A 27,529-nucleotide genomic window follows, 5' to 3' on the forward strand; every position below is an offset into this window, starting at 1 on the left:
GATTCCATCAGCCAATCAGAATATTCCTACCTTAATTCCGATTGGCTGATAGAATCCTATCAGCCAATCGGAATTCGAGGGACGCCATCTTGGATGACGTCCCTTAAAGGAACCGTCATTCTTCAGTTGGACGTCGCTGGAAGAAGATGGGTCCGCGGTGGAGGTCTTCAGGATGGAGCCGGTCGTCATCGGATGAAGATAGAAGATGCCGCTTGGATCAAGATGGTTGCCGGTCCGGATCGCCTCTTCTTCCCGGATAGGATGAAGACTTTGGACCCTCTTCTGGACTTCTTCAGTGGATGTCTAGCCCCCGCTTGGGTTGGATGAAGATATCGGAGCCAGGACGGATCAGTGATACCCGGTGAGGTGAAGACAAGGTAGGATGATCTTCAGGGGCTTAGTGTTAGGTTTATTTAAGTGGGTTTGGGTTAGATTAGGGGTATGTGGGTGGTGGGTTATAATGTTGGGGGGGGTATTGTATGTTTTTTTTTACAGGCAAAAGAGCTGAACTTCTTGGGGCATGCCCCGCAAAGGGCCCTGTTCAGGGCTGGTAAGGTAAAAGAGCTTTGAACTTTAGTAATTTAGAATAGGGTAGGGCATTTTTTATTTTGGGGGTCTTTGTTATTTTATTAGGGGGCTTAGAGTAGGTGTAATTAGTTTAAAATTGTTGTAATATTTTTCTTATGTTTGTAAATATTTTTTTATTTTTTGTAACTTAGTTCTTTTTTATTTTTTGTACTTTAGTTAGTTTATTTCATTGTAGTTATTTGTAGGAATTGTATTTAATGTATTTATTGATAGTGTAGTGTTAGGTTTAATTGTAGGTAATTGTAGGTATTTTATTTCATTAATTTAATGATAGTATAGTGTTAGGTTTAATTGTAACTTATTTTAGGATTTATTTTACAGGTAATTTTGTAATTATTTTAGCTAGGTAGCTATTAAATAGTTCTTAACTATTTAATAGCTATTTTACCTGGTTAAAATAATTACAAAGTTGCCTGTAAAATAAATATTAATCCTAAAATAGCTACAATGTAATTATAATTTATATTGTAGCTATATTAGGATTTATTTTACAGGTAAGTATTTATCTTTAAATAGGAATAATTTATTTAATAAGAGTTAATTAATTTCGTTAGATTAAAATTATATTTAATTTAGGGGGGTGTTAGTGTTAGGGTTAGACTTAGCTTTAGGGGTTAATACATTTATTAGAATAGCGGTGAGCTCCGGTCGGCAGATTAGGGGTTAATAATTGAAGTTAGGTGTCGGCGATGTTAGGGAGGGCAGATTAGGGGTTAATACTATTTATTATAGGGTTAGTGAGGCGGATTAGGGGTTAATAACTTTATTATAGTAGCGGTGCGGTCAGCTCGGCAGATTAGGGGTTAATAAGTGTAGGCAGGTGGAGGCGACGACGTGGGGGGCAGATTAGGGGTTAATAAATATAATATAGGGGTCGGCGGTGTTAGGGGCAGCAGATTAGGGGTACATAAGGATAATGTAGGTGGCGGTCGGCAGATTAGGGGTTAAAAAAATTAATTGAGTGGCGGCGATGTGGGGGGACCTCGGTTTAGGGGTACATAGGTAGTTTATGGGTGTTAGTGTACTTTAGAGCACAGTAGTTAAGAGCTCTATAAACCGGCGTTAGCCCAGAAAGCTCTTAACTACTGACTTTTTTCCTGCGGCTGGAGTTTTGTCGTTAGATGTCTAACGCTCACTTCAGACACGACTCTAAATACCGGAGTTAGAAAGATCCCATTGAAAAGATAGGATACGCAATTGACGTAAGGGGATCTGCGGTATGGAAAAGTCGCGGCTGAAAAGTGAGCGTTAGACCCTATTTTGAGTGACTCCAAATACCGGAGGTAGCCTAAAACCAGCGTTAGGAGCCTCTAACGCTGGTTTTCACGGCTACCGCCAAACTCCAAATCTAGGCCTTAGTATTTACATTGGTTAATTTTTTTATACCGGAAGTGTTTGATTTGATGTAACTTCGTTTCCGGACGTATGATATCAATATTGAACGGTCACAGAGGTTGTAACAATTACACAAGTTGATCTTTAATAGTGTGGTGTGGATGTATTGAGGATATTGACACATAATCAAGTATATTATTGATATGACAACATGTTATTGAAAGTAAACGAAGTAGAACACTTAGTATTTACAGTGGCTAATCTTTATACCGGAAGGGTTTAATATGTATACTTCCGGGTGACACTGGGGGAACCGGAAATGATGCAATGTTGGCGCCTTTTTTTAACAGGAAGTAGGAGGTTATTGTGTATTAGTTTTCTTATTTAAGCTTGTGTGTAATTGTACACTTTATGTTCTGATGAAGGGGAGGTTTACTCCCCGAAACGTCAATAAATTTGACTCATTTGAAGAAATCCTGTTTGTTTGCTGTTATTGTGAAGTATGTATATATGTATATATGTGTGTGTGTGTATATATATATATATATGTGTATATATATATATATGTGTGTGTGTGTGTGTGTGTATATATGTGTATATATGTGTATATATATATATATATATATATATGTGTGTATGTATGGATGGCACTACCTCCATCACACACGATGGTTTGTTTTTTGAGGTTTTAGGTTTAGTTACCTTTTGTCCCACCTCCCCCAGAGGTCACTGGGGATCTCTCTCTCTCCTAACATTTATTACAACAGACTTTTAGGTAGTCATTCTTTGGGATATAATGGCCTCTATCAATCTGATGGAGGACTTCCTTAACAGAGAAAACGATTGAAAAGCAAATATAGATAAAACATTTGCAAACTTTACTGCAGAGGGGTTTAACAAAACTTATTTTGACGTTGGGGAATCTGGTTTAAAAATTCTTGGGGAACTCCTGAGAAAACACACTAGGTCCATTTGGAATAAAAGTACATATGACAGGTATTTGGCCAAACACATTATTCCTAGAGGCCTTAGAGTCAAACTATTCCCAACATTCAGCTTTCATATAGAAAGCTATAGGGAAAGATGGGAACAAGCCCTGATTTCTTGTTCTGAAGTTCTAGTAGCCATCTTGTCAGACTATGAAACAGAAATAGAACTAAACAAAGAGATCTCAGAGATTAATCTAAAACTTAAAACCTTTGAGACCCTTGACAATTTCAAGACTGCTTAAAAAAAATTGCGGGAAGAGTTAGATGGGAATGAAAAAGAAATTATCAAAACTAAATGCGACATACTGAGTAGAGACATCAAAGACTTTGAACAAGGCAGAGTATTTACCTGGGATGAGCGGAATCCCAGGCGTAGGAGGAATTACCTGCCTTCTAATCAACAAAGATGATGTGTCTACTTCAGAATATGAATCATCCGCAGGAGAGGAAGGGATAGAGGGGCCCTCTAGCAGAACACTTCTGGTACCAAATGCTAATGATATACAAGCTATTCTTTAAAAAAACGAGAAAGAAGGCAAACCAAAATCAAAGGAAAAAGAAGGGGAGGGAAGAACAGAACGCAACCTAAGAAACGGAACGAGGTGGGGGTACAGGAACAACAAGAGGATAAGGGAAGACTGGTCAAGGAGACAGAGGTGGTAGACACTAACAAATTGGAAATTATAACTCTATCAAAGTCCTTTCCAAACACCATATTAATGTACTCAGCAGAGGTCTGTCTTTCTCACCCTCGAATAAGATAAATTACTTTGAAATTATTAAAGATATTAATTTGTTTCCAAGAAAAATGGCTTTAAAAAAAATGTACACGAAACACAATGACTCTGATACAGAAACACAGGCCATAATGGATCTGATAATGCTATTAGAGGACAATGAATTGACTGTTCTTGGCAGTAATGACTGGCAGAGAAACCTTACCAAAAAATCCACATACATTTCGCAATTATTACGGTACCCTCAAATTGAAATATACCTAAAAGTAGTATGCAGAGACATACTTAAACTCAAAGATCATAGCAATATGAATAAACAAGAGTTGTGGGCACTGAAAGACATCCAGAAATGAGATGATGTAGTGGTGAAGTCCTCGGACAAAGGAGGTAACATTGTCATTTGTCCGGTAGAAATGTACATTATTGAAGCACTACGACAACTAGGAGACCAGAAATGCTATAAACCATTATGGAGCAATCCGGTCTCTGACTATCAAATTGCATATAATACTCTAATTGATGATGCGAAACGTGACTGTCTAATTGACAATAAAGAGTACGCGTTTTTGACTGTAGACAGCCCCAAAATTGCCTAAGAATAAAAAAGTTCCACCAGGCAGACCAATTGGCATAGATAGCCTCTGTGAGCAGGCATCCAGATATTTAGATCTATGCCTGATGAATATAGTACTCACTGCCATCTTATACTAGGGACACAATGGATGTCCTTAGCAAAATTGAAGGGATGCCCTGGATGATGAGACATTCTTTGTAACGTGTGACGTAGTCGCTCTACATGTCCGTTGATCACCATTGGGGATGTCATGCAGTTGATTACTTTTTACAAATGGAGTCCTGAGATAATGCATCTAAAATCAATTTATTCTTAAACAGTTGAAGTTTGTACTTAGCCATAATTTTTTCATTTCTCTTGTTAAGTGTATCCAGTCCACGGATCATCCATTACTTGTGGGATATTCTCCTTCCCAACAGGAAGTTGCAAGAGGATCACCCACAGCAGAGCTGCTATATAGCTCCTCCCCTCACTGCCATATCCAGTCATTCTCTTGCAACTCTCAACAAAGATGGACGTAGTAAGAGGAAAGTGGTGTATTAGTTTTTTAACTTCAATCAAAAGTTTGTTATTTTTAAATGGTACTGGAGTGTACTGTTTCATCTCAGGCAGCATTAGCAGAAGAATCTGCCTGTGATTTCTATGATCTTAGCAGAAGTAATTAAGATCCATGGCTATTCTCACATATTGTGAGGTAACTTCAGAGAGGGAATGGCGTGCAGGTTTTCCTGCAATAAGGTATGTGCAGTTAATATATTTCTAGGGATGGAATTTGCTCGAAAAATGCTGCTGATACCGGATTAATGTAAGTTAAGCCTTAAATGCAGTGATAGCGACTGGTATCAGGCTTATTAATAGAGATACATACTCTTATAAAAATGTAATATAAAACGTTTGCTGGCATGTTAATCGTTTTTATATATGTTTGGTGACAAAACTTATTGGGGCCTAGAGACAGTTTCCTGAAGCTTTCCACTGTTGCAATATGAGTGGGAAGGGCCTATTTTAGTGCTTTTCTGTGCAACTAAAAATACTGACAGAGACATTCAGCTTCCCTCTGCATGATACAGGACATCTCTGAAGGGCTCAAAAGGCTTCAAAGTCGTGTTTGAGGAGGGTAACAATCACTGTAGACTGTGGCAGTTGTTGTGACTGTGTTTAAAAAACGTTTTTGTCATTTATTATTCTGTTTTTGTTATTAAGGGGTTAATCATCCATTTGCAAGTGGGTGCAATGCTCTGCTGACTTGTTACATACACTGTAAAAATTTTGTTAGTATAACTGCCTTTTTTAACTGTTATTTCAAATTTTGTCAAAATTTGTTTCTCTTAAAGGCACAGTAATGTTTTTTATATTCCTTGTTAACTTGCTTTAAAGTGTTTTCCAAGCTTGCTAGTCTCATTGCTAGTCTGTACAAACATGTCTGAAACAGAGGATACTTGTTCATTATGTTTAAAAGCCATGGTGGAGCCCCATAGGAGAATGTGTACTAAATGTATTGATTTCACCTTAAACAGTAAAGATCAGTCTTTATCTATAAAAGAATTGTCACCAGAGGGGTCTGTCGAGGGGAAAGTTATGCCGACTAACTCTCCCCACGTGTCGGACCCTTCGCCTCCCGCTCAAGGGACGCACGCTAATATGGCGCCAAGTACATCAGGGACGCCCATAGCGATTACTTTGCAGGACATGGCTGCAATCATGAATAATACCCTGTCAGAGGTATTATCCAGATTGCCTGAATTGAGAGGCAAGCGCGATAGCTCTGGGGTTAGACGAGATACAGAGCGCGTAGATTCTGTAAGAGCCATGTCTGATACTGCGTCACAATATGCAGAACCTGAGGACGGAGAGCTTCAGTCTGTGGGTGACGTCTCTGATTCGGGGAGACCTGATTCAGAGATTTCTAATTTTAAATTTAAGCTTGAGAACCTCCGTGTATTGCTTGGGGAGGTATTAGCTGCTCAGAATGACTGACACAATTGCAGTGCCAGAGAAATTGTGTAGGCTGGATAAATGCTATGCAGTGCCGGTGAGTACTGATGTTTTTCCAATACCTAAAAGGCTTACAGAAATTATTAGTAAGGAGTGGGATAGGCCCGGTGTGCCCTTTTCCCCACCTCCTATATTTAGAAAAATGTTTCCAATAGATGCCACTACACGGGACTTATGGCAGACTGTCCCTAAGGTGGAGGGAGCAGTTTCTACTTTAGCAAAGCGTACCACTATCCCGGTTGAGGACAGTTGTGCTTTTTCAGATCCAATGGATAAAAAATTAGAGGGTTACCTTAAGAAAATGTTTATTCAACAAGGTTTTATTTTAATTTTGGATTTAAAGATCCTAAACAAATTCCTCAGAGTTCCGTCATTCAAGATGGAAACTATTCGAACCATTTTACCCATGATCCAAGAGGGTCAGTACATGACCACAGTGGACTTAAAGGATGCCTACCTTCACATTCCGATTCACAAGAATCGTCATCAGTTCCGGAGGTTTGCCTTTCTAGACAGGCATTACCAATTTGTAGCTCTTCCATTCGGGTTGGCTACAGCCCCAAGAATTTTTACAAAGGTTCTGGGCTCACTTCTGGCGGTCCTAAGACCGCGAGGCATAGCGGTGGTTCCTTACCTGGACGATATCCTGATACAGGCGTCAAGCTTTCAGATTGCCAAATCTCATACAGAGATAGTTCTGGCATTCCTGAGGTCGCATGGGTGGAAAGTGAACGAAGAAAAGAGTTCTCTATCTCCTCTCACAAGGGTTTGCTTCCTAGGGACTCTAATAGATTCTTTAGAAATGAAAATTTACCTGATGGAGTCCAGGTTATCAAAACTTCTAAATGCTTGCCGTGTTCTTCACTCCATTCCGCGCCCCACGGTGGCTCAGTGCATGGAAGTAATCGGCTTAATGGTAGCGGCGATGGACATAGTGCCATTCGCGCGCCTGCATCTCAGGCCGCTGCAATTATGCATGCTCAGTCAGTGGAATGGGGATTACACAGATTTGTCCCCTCTACTAAATCTGGATCAGGAAACCAGAAATTCTCTTCTCTGGTGGTTATCTCGGGCCCATCTGTCCAAGGGTATGACCTTTCGCAGACCAGATTGGACAATTGTAACAACAGATGCCAGCCTTCTAGGTTGGGGTGCAGTCTGGAACTCCCTGAAGGCTCAGGGTTCATGGACTCAGGAGGAGAAACTCCTCCCAATAAATATTCTGGAGTTAAGAGCAATATTCAATGCTCTTCTGGCTTGGCCTCAGCTAGCAACACTGAGGTTCATCAGATTTCAGTCAGACAACATCACGACTGTGGCTTACATCAACCATCAAGGGGGAACCAGGAGTTCCCTAGCGATGTCAGAAGTCTCCAAGATAATTCGCTGGGCAGAGACTCACTCTTGCCACCTGTCAGCGATCCATATCCCAGGTGTAGAGAACTGGGAGGCAGATTTTCTAAGTTGTCAGACTTTTCATACGGGGGAATGGGAACTCCATCCGGAGGTGTTTGCTCAATTGGTTCTCTGTTGGGGCAAACCAGAATTGGATCTCATGGCGTCTCGCCAGAACGCCAAGCTTCCTTGTTACTGATCCAGGTCCAGGGACCCAGAAGCGGCACTGATAGATTCTCTAGCAGCGCCTTGGTTCTTCAACATGGCTTATGTGTTTCCACCGTTTCCTCTGCTCCCTCGTCTGATTGCCAAAATCAAACAGGAAAGAGCATCGGTGATATTGATAGCGCCTGCGTGGACACGCAGGACCTGGTATGCAGACCTAGTGGACATGTCATCCTTTCCACCATGGACTCTGCCTCTGAGACAAGACCTTCTAATATAAGGTCCTTTCAATCATCCGAATCTACTTTCTCTGAGACTGACTGCATGGAGATTGAACGCTTGATACCTTAATACAGGCACGAAAGCCTGTCACCAGGAAAATTTACCACAAGATATGGCGTAAATATCTTCATTGGTGTGAATCCAAGAATTACTCATGGAGTAGGGTTAGGATTCGTAGGATATTGTCCTTCCTCCAAGAGGGTTTGGACAAAGGATTATCAGCTAGTTCTTTAAAGGGACAGATTGCTGCTCTGTCTATTCTTTTACACAAGCGTCTGGCAGAAGTTCCAGACGTTCAGGCATTTTGTCAGGCTTTAGTTAGAATTAAGCCTGTGTTTAAACCTGTTGCTCCTCCATGGAGCTTAAACTTGGTTCTTAAAGTTCTTTTTCTGATGGCTATTTACTCGGCTCGAAGAGTCTCGGAGTTATCTGCCTTACATTGTGATTCTCCTTATCTGATCTTTCATTCAGATAAAGTTGTTCTGCGTACAAAACCTGGGTTTTTACCTAAGGTGGTTTCTAACAAGAATATCAATCAAGAGATTGTTGTTCCATCATTATGTCCTAATCCTTCTTCAAAGAAGGAACGTCTTTTGCATAATCTAGACGTAGTCCGTGCCTTGAAGTTTTACTTACAGGATACTAAAGATTTTCGCCAAACATCTAACCTGTTTGTTGTTTACTCTGGACAGAGGAGAGGTCAGAAGGCCTCGGCAACCTCTTTCTTTTTGGCTTCGGAGTATAATCCGTTTAGCCTATGAGACTGCTGGACAGCAGCCTCCTGAAAGGATTACAGCTCATTCTACTAGAGCTGTGGCTTCCACCTGGGCCTTTAAAAATGAGGCCTCTGTTGAACTGATTTGCAAGGCTGCAACTTGGTCTTCCCTTCATACTTTTTCCAAATTTTACAAATTTGATACTTTTGCGTCTTCGGAGGCTGTTTTTGGGAGAAAGGTTCTACAGGCAGTGGTTCCTTCCGTTTAAGTTCCTGCCTTGTCCCTCCCGTCATCCGTGTACTTTAGCTTTGGTATTGGTATCCCACAAGTAATGGATGATCTGTGGACTGGATACACTTAACAAGAGAAAACATAATTTATGCTTACCTGATAAATTTATTTCTCTTGTAGTGTATCCAGTCCACGGCCCGCCCTGTCCTTTTCAGGCAGGTCTAAATTTTAATTAATCTACAGTCACCACTGCACCCTATGGTTTCTCCTTTCTCGGCTTGTTTCGGTCGAATGACTGGATATGGCAGTGAGGGGAGGAGCTATATAGCAGCTCTGCTATGGGTGATCCTCTTGCAACTTCCTGTTGGGAAGGAGAATATCCCACAAGTAATGGATGATCCGTGGACTGGATACACTACAAGAGAAATAAATTTATCAGGTAAGTATAAATTATGTTTTTCAACAACAAGTTCTATCTTCAAATCCGTGGCACAGCATGCGCCCCCACCTATGTGAATATATATTTAGGGTGGTGGGAACGGGAATTTGTTTTCAATGAAGATATGGAACAATATCCAATTCAAGTTTTATTATGGCTTGGGTTTATAGACAATGTCTTCATTTTGTGGAAAGGGGAAGAATCCCTTTTCAAATAATTTATTGAAATACTGAATATTAACAATCTAAATCTGAGATTAATTTATGAGATCAATTATGAAAGCGTGACATTTTTGGATCTAAGAGTATCAAGAGATAATTTTGGTAAAATCGAATCAGATCTGTACAGAAAGGAAACCTCTACAAATTTTTTACTGAATTTCAAAAGCACCCATCAACGAAAAAGGCAATCCTGTTTAGAGAATTCCTGAGGATAAGATGCAACTGCTCTGATATAACGATTTTTAAAAACCAGGCTAAGGATATGAAACGGAGATTAAAAGCAAGGGGTTATCCTAATAGTATCCTTAATAGAGCATATCATAGAGCTTTACATACTCCAAGATCAGATCTCTTAAAACCTAAAGTGAGAACTACACAAGATAAGAGTACGTTTTGTGGGCACTTAAAATGAAGCTCATAAAGAGATTAGTTACATCTTAAATAGACATTCACACATACTCAAAACAGACGATGAGCTAACTAAATGTATAGGTGACAGAATAGCTATTACTTGGAGAAGGTCCCCGACAAATAGAGATAAGGTAACAAAACTTTGTCAAACACATAAGCTGTAGAAAAGACGGATTCAAGGCTACATATCCCTGTGGCTCCTGCAAATTCTGTCCATACATGAAAAACATTAAGCAGATCAACATTTTTCCTGATGGTACAATATTTATGAATGACTTCTATAACTGTAGAAGTAAAAACAATATATTGTCTGGAATGTAGCTGTCAGAAGAAGTATGTTGGAATGTCGTCACAGGAATTCAGGAAACGCCTGGGGGAACATATATGTAATATCAAGAATGCCAGAAGTGATCTGGAAAAGGAAAGAAAAATAACCACAATAGCCAGGCACTTCTTAGAATATCATGATGGCAAACCTGACCTCAGATGCTGGATCCTCCAAAAAATATCCCTAGGAATAAGGGGCGGCAATATGGAGAATGCTCTTTTGAAAACAGAAACAAAGTGGATTTTCAGACTTCAAAGCATGAACCCTTTGGGTATGAATGAGCATATTATTTATAGTGCTTTTTGTAAGTAAGAGGTACTATCCCTAGTAATGACAATCTCTACTTTATGGTTTCAGTAAAGAATGTACTATACTCTCTTTGACAACTTTTAAAGAGAGAATGTATTAATCTATGACACAACATGCACATGCTTACAGTGGGATAATCTGTAAAGGTTAGCTATATAACCCTTATTTTCTGACACTGTATAGTATTCTATTCACAGTATCCAAGCCCTATTTAATTGCACTTTTAAAAGATCTGCCCTCAGTATGGAATCTACTCCCTATAATCCTACATGGAATCTATATCTATTGTCTCCGTAGTTTGTACGGTATGTATCACAGACAGATGTGCACATGGTGTTAACCATGCAATCGTATGTATACCATCTACCATATAAGATATATTTGCTATAGCGCACACCCTTTTTACTTTGAGGGGTAGCCGATTATATTACTCTGTTATTATATAACCATTTTTCAACAGACAACCCTCTTGTATGTGGTAGCGATATATATATATATATATATAATTTTATATTTTTTTATTTTTCTTATAGGCTACAATAATGATGGAATGTGTAATTGGTACGTAATGTACATCCGCCACATACAAATGTGCAACTATGAGCCTCAATATTTGCAGGATTATCTCTTAGGTGCAATAACATATGGACTGAGATCGGATATTGTCCTTAAAAAGGTCTATTTACAAATAGCGTCTGTCAAGTGGGTGAGTCATGTGATGTCACAAAGACTGCCTGCCATTGGCTACTCACACATACACCCTCTCCTCACAACCAATCGTGACCCACATGCCACGATTGGTACATTATGAGTGACGTATTGACATGGTATAATCGGATTAGTCAAATGACCTTTAAAAGGAAGTCTGTAAGGAGTTGCGGGCGCCTTTGACAAAGCAGACGCAAAACGAGCGTCAGGTGTTCGCACTGTTCCTCTCCTCAACGAATTTGCTATTACAGTTTAAGATAATAATGTTGGCCTTAATTGGCAATATAGTCGTAGGATTGGTCTCAGGGATTCAGCTACTAAAGTAACAAAATAACAAAGGGGACACTGGGCTGAATATTGAATTGAATACCCTAGCAGATATTTAATTGTTTAGCTATTATAGATTTTATGCTGCTACCCTAATTCACAGACACGTCCAGCCTGGTATAGACTTCATAATTTAGTACCGCAAACTAACGTTATTACTTAGGTGTTCTCCTGATCTATTCGGAGAGTCAGCAGTGCTCTACTCTCTAGTTTTTAAACTTTTTCATTGCTATATGCAAACTTTTTATTGGTGGCATGGTTCACATCTATTTTAATTTCAATAATTATTAAACGTTATGTTTTAATTTCTTCCACACTAATCACCGCACTCCATACATTTGTGTATTGTAACTACCCTACAAGTGTGTCTGAAAATAGGACAGAAGCATTTTCTGGCAGATAGCTCAGCATCCTAAGGCACTTGTGCTGAGCTCTGTAGCAACCCAAGGGTTGCAGGTTCGATCACCGGCGAGGTCCACTCATTCTTTCATCCTTCCGAGGTGATTAGCCGCGCTTTACAAGTACCCCATACATGCATGCATGCATGCATACATACATTTTCTATATTTTTTTGTGACTCTTAAGAAGCAAGGCTCCTCTGGCCCAGTCCCGGAGGCCTAGGGTTCCATCTACGAAGCAACATAAGTTGTTGTGGAGCAGGTTCGCTCATGCAAGCCTGCATCCCGCAATGCAAGAAGCAGGTGGCAAAAGCAGGTGGCAAAGAGAAATTACCCTGAACTCGCTCGGTCAGGGTGATTGACAGATCCTTATCTCGAGTGATTGGCCGCACGAGAGAAGGGGTGGGCATTACACACTCATGGGAGATTGTGATGAATTATATGGGCCAGCGGATGAAAAGATCTGCTGCTCGTATGCTGCAAAGACTTGGTTCCAGTCTGTTACAGAACTTATTTCTGTCCAATGTTCCAAGGAATCCTTTGAAGACTCAAGCTGCCTTTCAGTCAGTTTCAGATCTGGAAACTATGGGATTGTGCCAGTTCCTTTACAGTAACAGGGGACAGGATTTTATTCAAATCTCATCATTTTCCAAAGATAGAAGTTACGTTCTGCCAGTTCTGGATCTAAAAGGCATGAACCATTTTGTTAGAATTCCTTCTTTCAAAATGGAAACTATTTGCACTATTCTGCCTTTTTTGTTCAGGAAGGGCAGTTTATGTTCACAATAGTTTTAAAGGGTTCCAATCCACGGGCAACATTACCAGTTTCTGAGGTTTGCCTTTCTAGGCAGGATTTTCAGCATTGTTACTCTGCCATTTAGTCTGGTTACAGCTCCAATAATTTTCACAAAGGTTCTGGGTGCCCTATTGTCTGTGATCTGATCTTAAGATATTGTCAAGGTAGGGAGACACTGCAGTACCCGTTTTCAATCTCCAGCTTTTTCTTTAGCAGAATCTCACACCCGTAGGTGGTTGTTGTTTCTTCCTCATGATTGGAGGATCAATTTTCCAAAGAGTTCTTTGGTTCCTCAGACAAAGGTAGCCTTTTGGGGATTTCAAATAGATTCAATCTCCATGTGTCTTTCTCGAACAGAACATGGAATGTTAAAATTGACGTCAGTTTGTTTGAACCTTCAGTCCCTCTCCTTTCCTTCTGTTACTCTTTGTATGGAAGTTCTGGGTCTTATGATTGCAGCTTTAAATGAAATTCCCTTTGCTCAATTTTACATGAGACCTCTTCTGCTATGTATGCATTTTCAGTGGTGCATGGATCATACTCTATCTCAAAGGATTTTTTTGGATCATCAGTTAATTATTCAGGGGGCTTCTTTTGCTCGTCCTACGTGGACTGTGATCACTATGGATGCAAGTCTTTCAGATTGAGGCACTGTTTGGGGTCTCTGAGAGCACAAGGAGTTTGGGATCATCAGGAGGCGAAGTTGCCAATAAATATTCTGGATTACTGTGCTATTTTCAGGGCTCTTCAGACTTGACCTCTGTTGAAAAGGGAGTCTCATCTCCGTTTCCAAATAGTACACAGCAGTGACTTATGTCTTGGATTCTCTCATTGGCAGAAATCAATTCCTGTCTAGTCTCTACGATTTGTATTCCAGCAGTGAACAACTGGGAAGCAGACTTTCTTAGTCGTTAATCTCTACATCCAGGGGAGTGGTCTCTTTACCAGGATATGTTTATTCAGATTGTGGATCTTTTGGGTCTCCCAGAAATAGATCTGATGGCCTCTCATTTGTACAACAAATTTCCCAGGTACTTTGCAAGGTCCAGGGATACTAAAGCAGAGTTTGTGGATGCTCTAGTAGTTCCTTGGTCATTTCAGCTTGCTTATCTGTTTTCTCCTCTTGTTCTTCTTCCCATAGTAATTTCCAAGATAAGCCTAGAGATAGTTTATAATCTTGATTGCTCCAGCTTGGCTTCACAGGATTTGGTATGCAGATCTGGTTCAGATGTCCAGTTGCCTTCCTTTGCCTCTTCTTCTAGGGTTAAACTTTCTGGCTCAAGGTCCGCTTTTCCATCCTGATCTCAAGTCTCTGTACTTTATGGCATGGAAATTGAATGGTTAGTCCTTAGACATAGAGGTTTCTCTGATTCTGTGATTGAAACATAAATTCAGGCTTGCAAGCCTGCAACTAGGAAGATTTATCATAAGGTTTGGAAGGCCTTTATTTCTTGTTGTATAGTTCATGGCTTTTCTTGGCATTCTTTTAAAATTCCTAGGATTTTGCCGTTTTTACAGGATGGTCTGATGAGGGTCTGTCAGTTCTCTGAGGGGGCATATTTCTGATTATGGTTTTGTTCAGGCTTTGGCACGTATTTAGCCTGTAATCAAGCCAATTTCTCCTCCTTGGAATCTTAACTTGGTGTTAAAGGTTTTGCAGGCTCCTCCATTTGAACCTATGTATAAGGTGAATGTTAAACCGCTTTCTTGGAAGGTTTTATTCCTTTTAGCTATCTATTCTTTTAAGCTATCTCTTCTACTAGAATAGTTTCAGAGTTATCTGCTCTTTCCTGTGATCCTCCTTATCTTATTTTTTTTATCAGGAATCAGGATAAGGCAGTGTCACTGACTAGATTATACTTTTTGCCTAAAGTTGTTTTATTAGACAATATCAGCTGAGAGGAGGTTGTTCCTTCTTTGTAATCCTAAGAATGCTTCAGAGAGATCTTTCCATAATTTGGATGTTGTTAGAGCATTGAAATATTATATTGATGTTACTAAGGACTCGTTGTTCACTTTTCTGGTGCTAGAAAAGGACAGACAATTTCTGATGTTTATTTGGCCTCTTGGTTGAAACTTTTGATTCACAAGGCTTACTTGGATGCAGGTCAGCCTCCACCGCAACAGACTGCTGCTCATTCTATTTGGTCAGTTGCCACTTCTTGGGCTTTCAAGAATGAGGCTTCAGTTGACCAAATTTTCAAGGCAGCTACTTTGTCTTCTTTGCATACTTTTACAAAATTTTGATGATTTTGCTTCTTATGAGGCAGACTTTGGTAGGAAGGTCCTTCAGGCAGTTGTCTTAGCTTGATTTATTTATGCCTGATTCATTAATTTCTTTTTTTTTAATGCATTAAAAAAAATTAGAAAAAAAGATTTATGCCCTTTTTGGATTTCAGTGGGGTTCTAGATTTAGTTTCTCTGGTGCATGGGTCCTCAAAGCATATGTGTTTGTCACTGTAAAACAGTAATAACTTTTACCAGAAGCATTTTCTGCCAATGGAAATATATTGCAAAAATGTTTGTTTTTAAAACTGGAATGCATCCATGGACATTTAAATTTTGACTTTGCTCTACCTTTTAAAGAGATGGGTTGGAAATTTGTTCTATAGGACATTAAAGGGACAGTCAACACCAGAATGTTTGTTGTTTAAAAAGAAAGATAATCCCTTTATTACCCATTCCCCAGTTTTGCATAACCAACACAGTTATAATACACGTTTTACCTCTGTAATTATCTTGTATCTAAGATTCTGCTGACTGCCCCCTTATTTCAGTTCTTTTGACAGACATGCAGTTTAGCCAATCAGTGCTCACTCCTAGGTCACTTTAGGTGCATGAGCTCAATGTTATCTATATGAAACATGTGAACTAATGCCCTCTAGTGGTCAAAATGTATTCAGATTAGAGGCAGTCTTCAAGGTCTAAGAAATTAGCATATGAACCTACTAGTTTTAGCTTTCAACTTAGAATACCAAGAGAACAAAGCAAAATTGGTGCTAAAAGTAAATTGGGAAGTTTTTTAAAATTGCATGCCCTATTTAAAACATGAAAGTTTTTTTTGAACTTGACTGTCCCTTTAAATTACAAGGGCAACTTTATTTTCAGTTTTACCTTGTCGAGAGTTTAGGCCTAGTTTTACTTCCACAAAGGCAAATTTATCGGTTGTCACAAAAAGAGAAAGCATATAGATAATAGAATCTACTGGTTTAACCTGGTGCAACCACCATAAACAGATTATACGGTAGAACAAAAAAATAATTTTTTTATTTCTATTTTAGGTTCGAAAAAAGGCATTTGTCTTTGTCAAAACATGTTTCTAAGTTTTATTTTTCCCTTATTTTTTTTATTTTGTTATTGCTAACACAAGGGTTGTGACAGTTCAGTTTTTTTCTAGCATGTTTGTGTTTCGGACCTCTATACCTTGTTGTTGTTATTTTGGTCTCCAAATGTATATGTGGCTATTAGTAATTTTTAGAACTTTTATTTAAAGTTAATTTTTAGGAGTTTTGTGTACCAATATAAACCCCTTTTTTTCTAGTTCTATCATCTCCATCAACTTTTCTGAAAGTGTAGATTTTGTATAGGGATTGTGGGGATCTATGTTAGAAATATTTGTATCTTATTTGTGTAAGCCTAGATTTTACATTTACTATTTTTAATATAGTTTTTTGCAATACAGGTTCCTTCAAAATCCAAATCTGTACACATTTGCATATAAAAATACCTATTTTGTTTTCTTTTAAATGCAGATTCTTAAAGTTATTCATGCTTGCAATGAACATGTTATAAGCATTGGAGCTAGTTTTAGTTTGGAAGCCGATTCCCACTTGGTTTGTGTGCAGAACAGTGATGGGATCTACCAAACACAAGCTAATAGTGCTACTGGGCAGCAAAGAAAAGGTAAGCACCTCTGATCATTGGTATTGACAGTTGGGTACTAATAAATGAAAAATTATAGTGTAAATGTAATTGGTCAAAGCATTCATTATTTCCAGCCTACTACATTTAACCAGCATGCACTTTTAAGAACTAGTATTCATTTTATTTATTAATTGAAGTTATATATCGGTGTTTACTTTTATTTTGTGCACACTATTTTCCTTGATATTTACTATTGCAATAGTTCCACACTGCTGTGGTGACATAGTATACAGGTACTAGTGAGGGAGATTGCCCATACCTTCCTGTACTAAGTACAAACCTTCCATGAGTTTTCAGAGTGCCTGTCCCCTTTATATACCTCTCCCCTTCATGTAGGCTTCAGTTCTGTTTCTGCCTGATTTAAGTGAGCTAGGATTCTGTTCTGCTGCATTTTAAGTTTTTATCGATGAGGCAGCTGTAATTTAGCTTCTTCTTCTGGCACCTTTTTCACCCTGTTTCTCCTACTGTTCCTTGTTCCCTTGGCAGAATGACTGGGGGATGAGGGAAGTGGGGGAGGTATTTAAACCTGTGGCTGGGGTGTCTTTGCCTCCTCCTGGTGGCCAGGTTCTGAATTCCCAAAAGTAATGAATGCAGCTGTGGACTCTTCCTGTTTAAAGTGACATAATATTCATATGTTAAAACACTTGAAACTGATGCAGTATAACTGTAAAAAGCTGACAGGAAAATATCACCTGAGTAACTATGTAAAAAAGGAAGATTTTACCTCACAATTTCCTCAGCTCAGCAGAGTAAGTTCTGTGTAAAAAGTTATACTCAGCTGCTGCCCAGATGCAGGTAAAAAGAAATAAACAGCAGCCAATCAGCATCAACAGTGCTGAGGTCATGAACAATAAGATGAGTGTTCACGAAGCTCACTCCCTTAGCTGTCCTGGGACAGACGTACTGATTTGCTGCTTAGAAGTCCTTTTCAATGGGATGTGGCTACTGAGGAACTTTTGAGGTAAAATATCTTTCTTTTTTACATAGAGATGCTCAGGTGATATTTTCTATTCAGCGTTTTACAGCTATGCTGCATCACTTTCAAGTGTTACAACATTTGGGTATCATGGCCCTTTAAGAACAAAAATTAGCTTCTTTTTTTAATTTTTATTTTTAAAATAACCCCACTAAGCAGTTTTTAGAGCTTAATGTTGGTGGATGTGGGTGTCAGGAAAAAAAATGGCACTGAAGTGCCTTTACATTGCGGTCTATGGGGACTGTGTGTTACCTATAAATATATATGTACTGTATATGTTTATATATGTATATATTCATATATATTAATTTGCTGCACAAGGTTCTCATGCTATGTCTATTGAGCCCAAAGCTTCCATGCAATGCAAACGTGAGCTCACATTTGCTTTACACTTGACCTTTAAATACCAGCGCACATTTGCATGCGCTGGTATTGCGAGTGGAGCGCAAATATCGCACTTGTTTTAGCGCAGTTGTGCGCTCCACTTGTAACCTAGTCCTATTTGGGATATGTGGGGGTAAAAAGGGTTTTAAAAGGAGGGAATGGGCTCAACATTTAAAAAAAAATCAATTAAAAGGCTTCATTATCTATGACCTCATTGAGACCCTCTGGATATAAAGACATATATATATATATATATATTTATATATATATTTATATTTATATATATATATATATATATATATATATATATATATATATATATATATATATATATATATATATATATATATATATATATATATATATAGTATATTTTTTGTAGGTGTGTGCACTCTCACCGTCTATCTTCAACTGCCAGGGTGCTTTAAGTGTGATAGATAATTTCGAAGGTCAAATAAGCACTCTCTGGGCTTCAGTCATCTGTGACAAAAAAACTTTATTCTGTGACGTTTCGGGACACCAAACAGTCCCTTCTTCTGACAAACAACAAACAAAATATGGCAGCCTTATAAAGGCTAGTGAAACCCTCCCCCAATTGGTGAACCAATGAGCAAAATGAATGTGTGAGGACAGAAGACACAAGTCTCCTGATAGGTCTGTGATGCTGTTAAAACCCGCCTGATAGGCTAAGGGCATAAGTGTTAATAGTGATTAAAACAATGTGATTAAGTGTAACCATAATGTGCATAAAAATACACACACCATTCTGGGTCCACCATATGTCAATAGGTGGTATGTATAAAACTAAGCCAAAACAACTGTGTCAACACGGAACATAAACAAATATATATGGAAAGCCTCAGTGACCAATCAGATCAATGTATACATAATCACTCCTGAAGCCACCTATCAGCAACAGTTAACCTGAGAACGGTCACTAGTCCAGCCCCCTTCACTAGCAGCTGCCTGCCGCAGTTGAATAATCAGAAGCCCATAAAACAAAAAGACCATATCGCGATCGTGGGCACTCAGCCCTTATGCTGTTTATAAAGTAATATCCTCTAACATGATCCAATCGAATATATATATATATATATATATATATATATATATATATATATATATATATATAAACAAAACTGTATAACCTAAGCCGAATCTATGCGGCAACCACGGCCAATGGGAGATCACTATAGGTACACACCCCCTCACGGACCTATCATGGTGTGTGCTAAAAGCACCCGCCCATGTAGCGGATAGGTTGGATGTTAACACCCTCCAACCAATAGGGGCATCACAACACCGACCGTCCACCTTATCCAATCAAATGGCAATGTGGAGCCACATATCATCAATCCACCAATCCCTGATAACACTCCGTGCAAAATAAGAGTAACTGCAGTGATCCATTGTACACCGCCTATACAACTCGGACTATGGATATGAACACCCAAATATATCCGCATAAAACTAAACCGCCCTAGCAAAAATAAACAATAAAAATCAATCTGAACACCACTACATATGTTGTCAGTTTACATCGGTACCTAAATGGCAGGTTTAAATCCGCTCACCCATATACGTATACATAAGCACTGTCACTCAGAAGTGCCCCTATAACCAAGAATATGTACAACAACCTGCACCTCAAGCACCACATAATCAAAGTGCACAGCCACAATTATGAAATTAAAATGTTAAAAAATTAATGAAATTAAAACACAGCGCTTCCATAAAACACAGCGCTTGCAAAAGCAAACAAATAGCAAATCAACTAAGTAAATCCAATCACCACTGCAAAAGCAAATAGCGGAGTCCATAAAAGCCCCCAAATATAAACACTCGAATATAGATATATTAAATCCAAACCATATAGAGGGCATGACAAATATCATCTCCCTACATTGCACTGTTACTCAAAGCATGCTATCTAAACCAACCGTAGTGAGAAAGAAATATCCCTCTCAAGATACACAGGGTGTCCCAATGTATCAAAGCGATACAAATTCCTAAACCTATAATGCAGCGTACAAGGCTTCAAAATAAAGTGAGCCACAGATAATGGACTCCAAAAGGAGGAAACAATCCCTCTAGCATGTTGATCACAAGACGTATCAAAATACCGCTATCAAATACACACCCAAATTGACAGTGGACTCAAAAGATGTGAAAATCGTAAAATAAACTTAAAAACATGTATCTCTATATATATATATGTGTTACCATGTAGTCTGCAGGAACAAGATTGTACAAGTGAAGACGAATGAAATACAATAAAAAGAAATAATATATCAAATAACAAAAACAAACATCATCACAATACAAATATCTCAAAAATTATATCCAAACAATATAATCAAAAATTCAAAAAAATTCACAAATTATCAAAAATACAAAACTTGTCAAAAATGACCAAAAATGACCAAAAAATATCAAATTTTTAAAAAAAAGATCAGTACCAAAAAAAGTACCAAAACTCAGATAAGACATCTCTCAACAACTAAATCATGGACTCTCATTGCAAATTAGCTCAGGTGGATTCTAAGATAGCATTGCCAACCAGTATACACGTTAAGGCCTCTGGGTTGTGTGGTTCCAAGTTCATAGATCCATCTTGCCTCTTTCTTCAACAGGATAGTTGCCCTGTCGCCTCCTCTTTTTAATCTCGGAACATGGTCAATAAATCCTAAATCTCATGTCAGTGACGGAATGTCCGGATTCCATAAAGTGGCGGGCCACCGGTTGATCTGATTTTCCGTTATTAATAGCAGATCTAATGCCATACCTGTGATTGGCCATTCTCATTCTGGCGTCATCGGTGGTTTTGCCAGTGTAAAACTTGCCATATGGACAGTTTAGTAGATATATAATGTGAGTTGTTGTACAGGTCACAGCATGTTTGATTCTATATCTCTTCCTCCGTTCAGGATGCTGAAATTGTGTACCAGTAATCATTGCGTTGCAAGTTACACAACCGAGACATCTGTAGCATCCGTTTTCCTCCCAAGCCAAGTCCTCTGTGTATTATCAGTTAGATCAGTCCTCATCAAAAGATCTCGTAGGCTGCGACCCCTTCTGTAACCAATTCGTGGTGCATTCCATTTCTTGAAAGGCAAAGTGTGATCAGCCTCTAGTAGTTTCCACTCATTTTTCAAGGTTTTCACAATCAGATTTTTATCAGGCGTATATGTGGTCACAAACGTCATCTGTTGTATCTGCATATGTTCTGGTGTCACATTCGACTCATGAGTATTGGCAAGTTTCAACATCTCGGTAAGAACTTTGCGATTGTATCCTCTATCCTTGAAGCGCTGTGTCATTTCTTCCAATTGGGTTGAACATCTCTCTTCATCTGTATTATTCCATATCACACGTTGGTATTGTGCTTTAGGGATGTTTCTGATTTAAATTAGGCTGATGACAGCTATGAGCATGTAGGATGGAATTTCGATCCGTATCCTTTCTGTAGAGTGTAGTTCCCAATCTCATACCAGACTTGTAGACTCTCACATCAAGACCATATCATGACTGATATTAGAGCTGAATCTGATGGTACTATTAATTTCATTAAGTGTATTGATCCAAGAGTTGAGTGACTCTAAACTATCCTCCCAAATCAGGAACAAATTGTTGATATAGCGACAGTAATACTTGATCTCTTGTTTTTCAAATATTTTCATTGAGTTTACTTCATACTCAGCCATGAAGAGATGGGCTAGCGATGGGGGCTACATTTGACCCCATCGCCGTGCCTGAGACTTGCAGGTAGTAGGTCTTATCGAATCGGAAGTAGTTTTCAGAAAGACAAATGTCTAAAAGCTCAATAAGTACCTCCTCGGGAGGACCAATGTATGGAATCCGTCTAAGACACTTGGCCACTGCTGCTATGCCTGAGGATTGTGGGATAACTGTATATAAACTTGAAACGTCAAGTGTAGCTAGAATATCTGATGATTTCATCTCAGGGAGCTGTAATATGTGGGCCATAAAATCTGAAGAATCCCGTATGTAAGATTTCTGCTGTTTCACCCAAGGTTGTAGAAAGGAATCAACAAATTCTGCCAGTGGCTGAAGCAGAGAGCCCCTGGCTGACACAATAGGCCTTCCAGGTGGATTCTGTGTGTCCTTGTGTATTTTGGGCAGTGTATACAATATAGGGATCACCGGAAAGTCCCTTTTAAGGAAGCCATAATGATTCTGTGTGATTAGACCTTCATTCAGCCAACGTTCCAAGATAACATCAATTTTCTTTTTTAGTCGCGCTGTGGGGTCACACGGTAGAGGATGATATGTGTTTGTGTCAGATAGTTGTCTCATAATCTCCGCCTTGTAGTCAGAAGTATTCATGACTACTATGCCACCGCCCTTATCAGCGGGGCGTATCACAACAGAACAGTCCTTTTGAAGGGATTTTAGCGCCACCCTTTCTGCTTTGGTCAAATTATCTGTCCACCGTTTTCCTGATGGCTTTGGTATTTGTTCAGTAAGATAATTGACAAGCGTGTGTATCGTTGGATTATTGGACAGTGGATCAAAGCGTCCTCTAGGTTTAAATTTATCAATATCATCACCTTATATTCCGCCCAAACTTCTGGATATCTATGAAAAGGTCAAATTCATCTTTCTTAGTGGCCGGTACGAATGATGAGCCTTTATTCAGTAGGTCAGTCTCTGTTCTATTAAGTGTTCGGCTGCTGATATTAAAGACTATATTTGAGGCTGCCTCTGTGTTGGAGGGCGGTGGACGGTGCCCCCCCTCCTCATGTGCGGCCTCTGCCTCGGCCTAAAAACGATTTCCAGAACTGGGAGGTAATGATGCCACATTCCTAGAATCATCCCATTGTTGGTATCCTCTACCACCTCGAGACCGTGTGATCACACCCCTGGAAGTACCTTCCATAGCACCCTGGCTGTTGTCTGGGTCAGTGCTGTCACCAGAACTGGAATCAACTGTTACCATATTCTTCTTTGTGAATCTTCTTTCACGTCGTGGGCGTATGGCCCGTCTATCTTCTGGTGTCATCATCCATCTGTAAATAGTTTTATAGGAATAATCTTGGTTCACAGTCTGTAATTTCCTGTTCTTAAATGCTATTAGTTCTTGTTTATAGGTCTTAACTTGAATATCCAATTTGCTTATCCAGTCAGTGTTCGTGTCCAATTTAAGATTAGGTAATTTTTCAGCCTCATATATGGTAATCTCAGTCTTCACCTCTTTGAGGAGTCGTCCAACTTCCCTTATAACCAGAAGCATGAGGTCGAAAGAGCATTTATTAAGAATTTTGCTCCAATTGATGCAAAATTCTGTATTGGCACGTCCGATAGTGGGCACATTTCTTATTCTAAAACCTCTCGGGATCATTCAACGTTTATGATAATCGGATAGGTATGTGCCATGTAAGTTCAAATCGATCTCTCTTTGTTTTAATTTTATTAAGTTATTGTATAGGGACTGATAGGACTCCTCAACTTGTTGTTCCTCTATAGACCCAAACCGAATATTCTCAGCATCCTCATCAGTAAAAGTGAAGATGTCCTCATTTCTATCCTCCTGTGTGATGATGGGTACATCACTCATAGTTGTATCAGTGGAGGTCATCTTTGTAGAAAAGAGAAGAGGGGAAGAATTTCCAAGACAACCCCTATGTGGGTGCACTTACACAAATCATAATTCAGTGTATATTGTTTGGAGGTGTGTGCACTCTCACCATCTATCTTCAACTGCCAGGGTGCTTTAAGTGTGATAGATAATTTCGAAGGTCAAATAAGCACTCGCTGGGCTTCAGTCATCTGTGACAAAAAATTTTTATTCTGTGACGTTTCGGGACACCAAACAGTCCCTTCTTCTGACAAACAACAAACAAAATATGGCAGCCTTATAAAGGCTAGTGAAACCCTCCCCCAATTGGTGAACCAATGAGCAAAATGAATGTGTGTGGACAGAAGACACAAGTCTCCTGATAGGTCTGTGATGCTGTTAAAACCTGCCTGATAGGCTAAGGGCATAAGTGTTAATAGTGATTAAAACAATGTGATTAAGTGTAACCATAATGTGCATAAAAATACACACACCATTCTGGGTCCACCATATGTCAATAGGTGGTATGTATAAAACCAAGCCAAAACAACTGTGTCAACACGGAACATAAACAAATATATATGGAAAGCCTCAGTGACCAATCAGATCAATGTATACATAATCACTCCTGAAGCCACCTATCAGCAACAGTTAACCTGAGAATGGTCACTAGTCCAGCCCCCTTCACTAGCAGCTGCCTGCCGCAGTTGAATAATCAGAAGCCCATAAAACAAAAAGACCATATATATAAAGTCTCAACAACGACATTCCTTTCCTGGAGGGGGATGCAGGAATACTTTCTAATGGGGATATGACAATCTGGCACTTGCCCTGTCCATGATTATTAGTATGATGTCTAGATATACTATGTTTAAGTGTTCCCTTGCAAATATTACTATAATGTTCAGACCAACTGCGTCTGATTCTCCTACATGTGCGGCCCAAATATTGGATCCGACAACAGCAAGTGATCACAAACTACATATCTATAGTCACAAGTTAACCTATCTCTAATCTCAAACACTTCTTCGGTTGTATGGGATTTGGTGCCATGTGTAACATATTTGCACATGAATCAACCTCTATGTCTGCATTTATATGTACCCCCTTTGGTTCCAGTTGTGACCGATTTACTCCTTAATATAGTATTTTCTTTTTTGGTCATGACTACTTTGTTCAGAGCTAGTTTTTGTTTGAGGGTAGGAGCCCTTCTAAAGACACAACATGGTTTCACATCCAAAATCTGCTTAATCACAGGATCTCTTAATAACACCAAGACCAATGGTTTTCCAATAGTTTCTTGATTATCTTCAGAGATGTGGACTTGGGTCCTATGACTTGGACTTGACTTGGACTCAAGTCACAAATTTGATGACTTGTGTCTCGACACAACATAATCAAGGAAGACTTGTGACTTGACTTAGACTTTGACAGCAATGACTCGAGACTTGACTTGGACTTGAGCCCTATGACCTAGGATGGTCCCTGGAGAATGACAAACAAAATAATATATTTAAAATATCTAACTCACTTTTGTTTTAATTACCCCCCCCCCCCAAGATATTTATTTTTGGTCAAACAATAAAATATGATAAAATGCCATTGGAAAGTGTCATGTTTTTTACTTTTGTTTGTTTTTATTTTTGGAGTGGAGGCAGAGTAGTTTAAAATAGTAGTAAAAGAAGATTATACAAAATCTCAGAATGTCACTATCTAAGGTAGTTGTGGGGGGGTTGAAATAAATAAATGTGATTTTGCGGGCTTTCTCAAAATTATCAAAAATCAGCTCATTGCTTCACAAAAGTGCAACATTCTGACATTTTTCAGTCTGAATTTGGAGAAAGAAACATTCTAGCTACTGTTAACACAGGATGGAACTCAACACTGAGACAGGTTCGGGCCGTAATTGAATGTGATCATCAAAAGGTCTGTTGTGTTCTGAAAAAGTCTGGACATAAGGAACTTTTGTTCACATCAAGGGAATGGCATCAATTGAAGGAGTTTTGTTCAGGCTTTAATCCGGATTAAACCTGTTTTCTCTTGCAAGGTGTATCCAGTCCACGGATTCATCCTTTACTTGTGGGATATTCTCATTCCCTACAGGAAGTGGCAAAGAGAGCACACAGCAGAGCTGTCCATATAGCTCCCCCTCTAGCTCCACCCCCCAGTCATTCTCTTTGCCGTCTCTAAGCACTAGGGTCTCTCTAAGGGAGGGTAAAGTGAATGTGGTGTTAGAATTGTAGTTTTATATCTTCAATCAAAAGTTTGTTATTTTTAAATGGTACTGGTTTGTACTATTTACTCTCTGGCAGAAAAAAGATGAAGAATTCTGCTGAGCGGAAGATGATTTTAGCATGTTGTAACTAAAATCCATTGCTGTTCCCACACAGGACTGTTGAGTACTAGAAAACTTCAGTTGGGGGGAACAGTTTGCAGGCTTGACTGCAATGAGGTATGTTCAGTCATTTATTTCTAGACAAGACTGAGATAATGCTAGAAGACTGACAATATCCCCATGTGGGGAGGGTAAGCTATGTTCTGAGACTTAGTAAAGAATTGAATGCTTACATAACAGGGCTAATTATGCTGGTTGACACTAATTCAGGGCAATCGATTATTTGGTTTAAGAAATACTCGTTGGAGACACTTTTTAAGCACTTTGGAGTGTTTGCTGGGGTTATTACCCACATGGCTAAAATTTTGTCACTTAGAAGTAATTTTTGTAAGCCTCACAACTCCGGAGTGGAGTGGGAGGGGCCTAATTTCGCACCTCAGATGCGCAGTTAGAATTGAAAAACAAGTTCATGCTGCTTCACATGGAGGGTCCTGCTGCTGATTGAGGGCCTAAAAGAAGCTTTATTCCCCCAAATCTGATCCCTAAGGGCAGGTAGGGCCACAGCAGTAAGCTGTGGCAAGGTGCTGTAGTTAATTAACCGGTTGTTGGCTTTAGGCTGCTCCGGTTTGGGCATTAAGGGGTTAATCGTTCTGCAACTTGTGGTGCAATCATATTAAGGCCTTAGGTACATACTGTGAAAATTTCAAAAGAGTTGCTGCATTTTTCACTGTTTTGTAAAATTGTGTGCTCTTTTTATTTCTTAAAGGCACAGTAACGTTTTTTTCAAATTGTGTTTTTTATTTGATTAAAGTGTTTTCCAAGCCTGCTTGTGTATGCTACTAGTCTGTTAAACATGTCTGACACTAAGGAAAATCCTTGTTCAATGTGTTTAGAAGCCATGGTGGAACCCCCTCTCAGAATGTGTCCCAATTGCACTAATATGTCTATACACTTTAAAGATCATATTGTTGCACTTAAAAGTGTGGCCCTAGATGATTCTCAGACTGAAGGTAATGAGGATAGTCCGTCTACCTCTCTCCATGTGTCACAACCAGTTACGCCCGCTCAAGCGATGCCTAGTACCTCTAGTGCGTCTGCCCCTATTACATTGCAACAACTAGCGGCAGTCATGGATAATTCCCTTGCGGCTTTTCTATCTAAACTGCCAGTTTTCCCTGCAAAGCGCGATAGCTCTGTTTTAAGGACAGATTATGAGCAGTCTGAAGCTTTGGTAGCCTTATCTGATGTGCCCTCACAACGCTCTGAAGTGGGGGTGAGGGATTTGATGTCTGAGGGAGAAATTTCCGACTCAGGAAAGGTTTCTCATCAGGCAGAGTCAGATACATTGGCATTTAAATTCAAATTAGAACACCTCCGCGTATTACTCA

The 27,529-nt window shown here is 39.2% G+C and overlaps 1 protein-coding gene across 2 annotated transcripts in view; it reads left to right on the top strand.

The window, feature by feature from the left end:
* The window catches only part of ZFYVE16 (zinc finger FYVE-type containing 16), a 645,028-nt gene that overhangs the window by 440,352 nt on the left and 177,147 nt on the right, over positions 1-27,529 (top strand). For both annotated transcript variants that reach the window (XM_053701456.1, XM_053701457.1), the window contains one exon: positions 16,697-16,847. In XM_053701456.1, coding sequence (XP_053557431.1) covers positions 16,697-16,847 — 151 coding nt within the window. The remainder of the gene's footprint in view (positions 1-16,696; positions 16,848-27,529) is intronic.

Source organism: Bombina bombina, chromosome 2 (assembly GCF_027579735.1).
Source record: "Bombina bombina isolate aBomBom1 chromosome 2, aBomBom1.pri, whole genome shotgun sequence".
In the NCBI taxonomy this organism is placed as follows: Eukaryota; Metazoa; Chordata; class Amphibia; order Anura; family Bombinatoridae; genus Bombina; species Bombina bombina.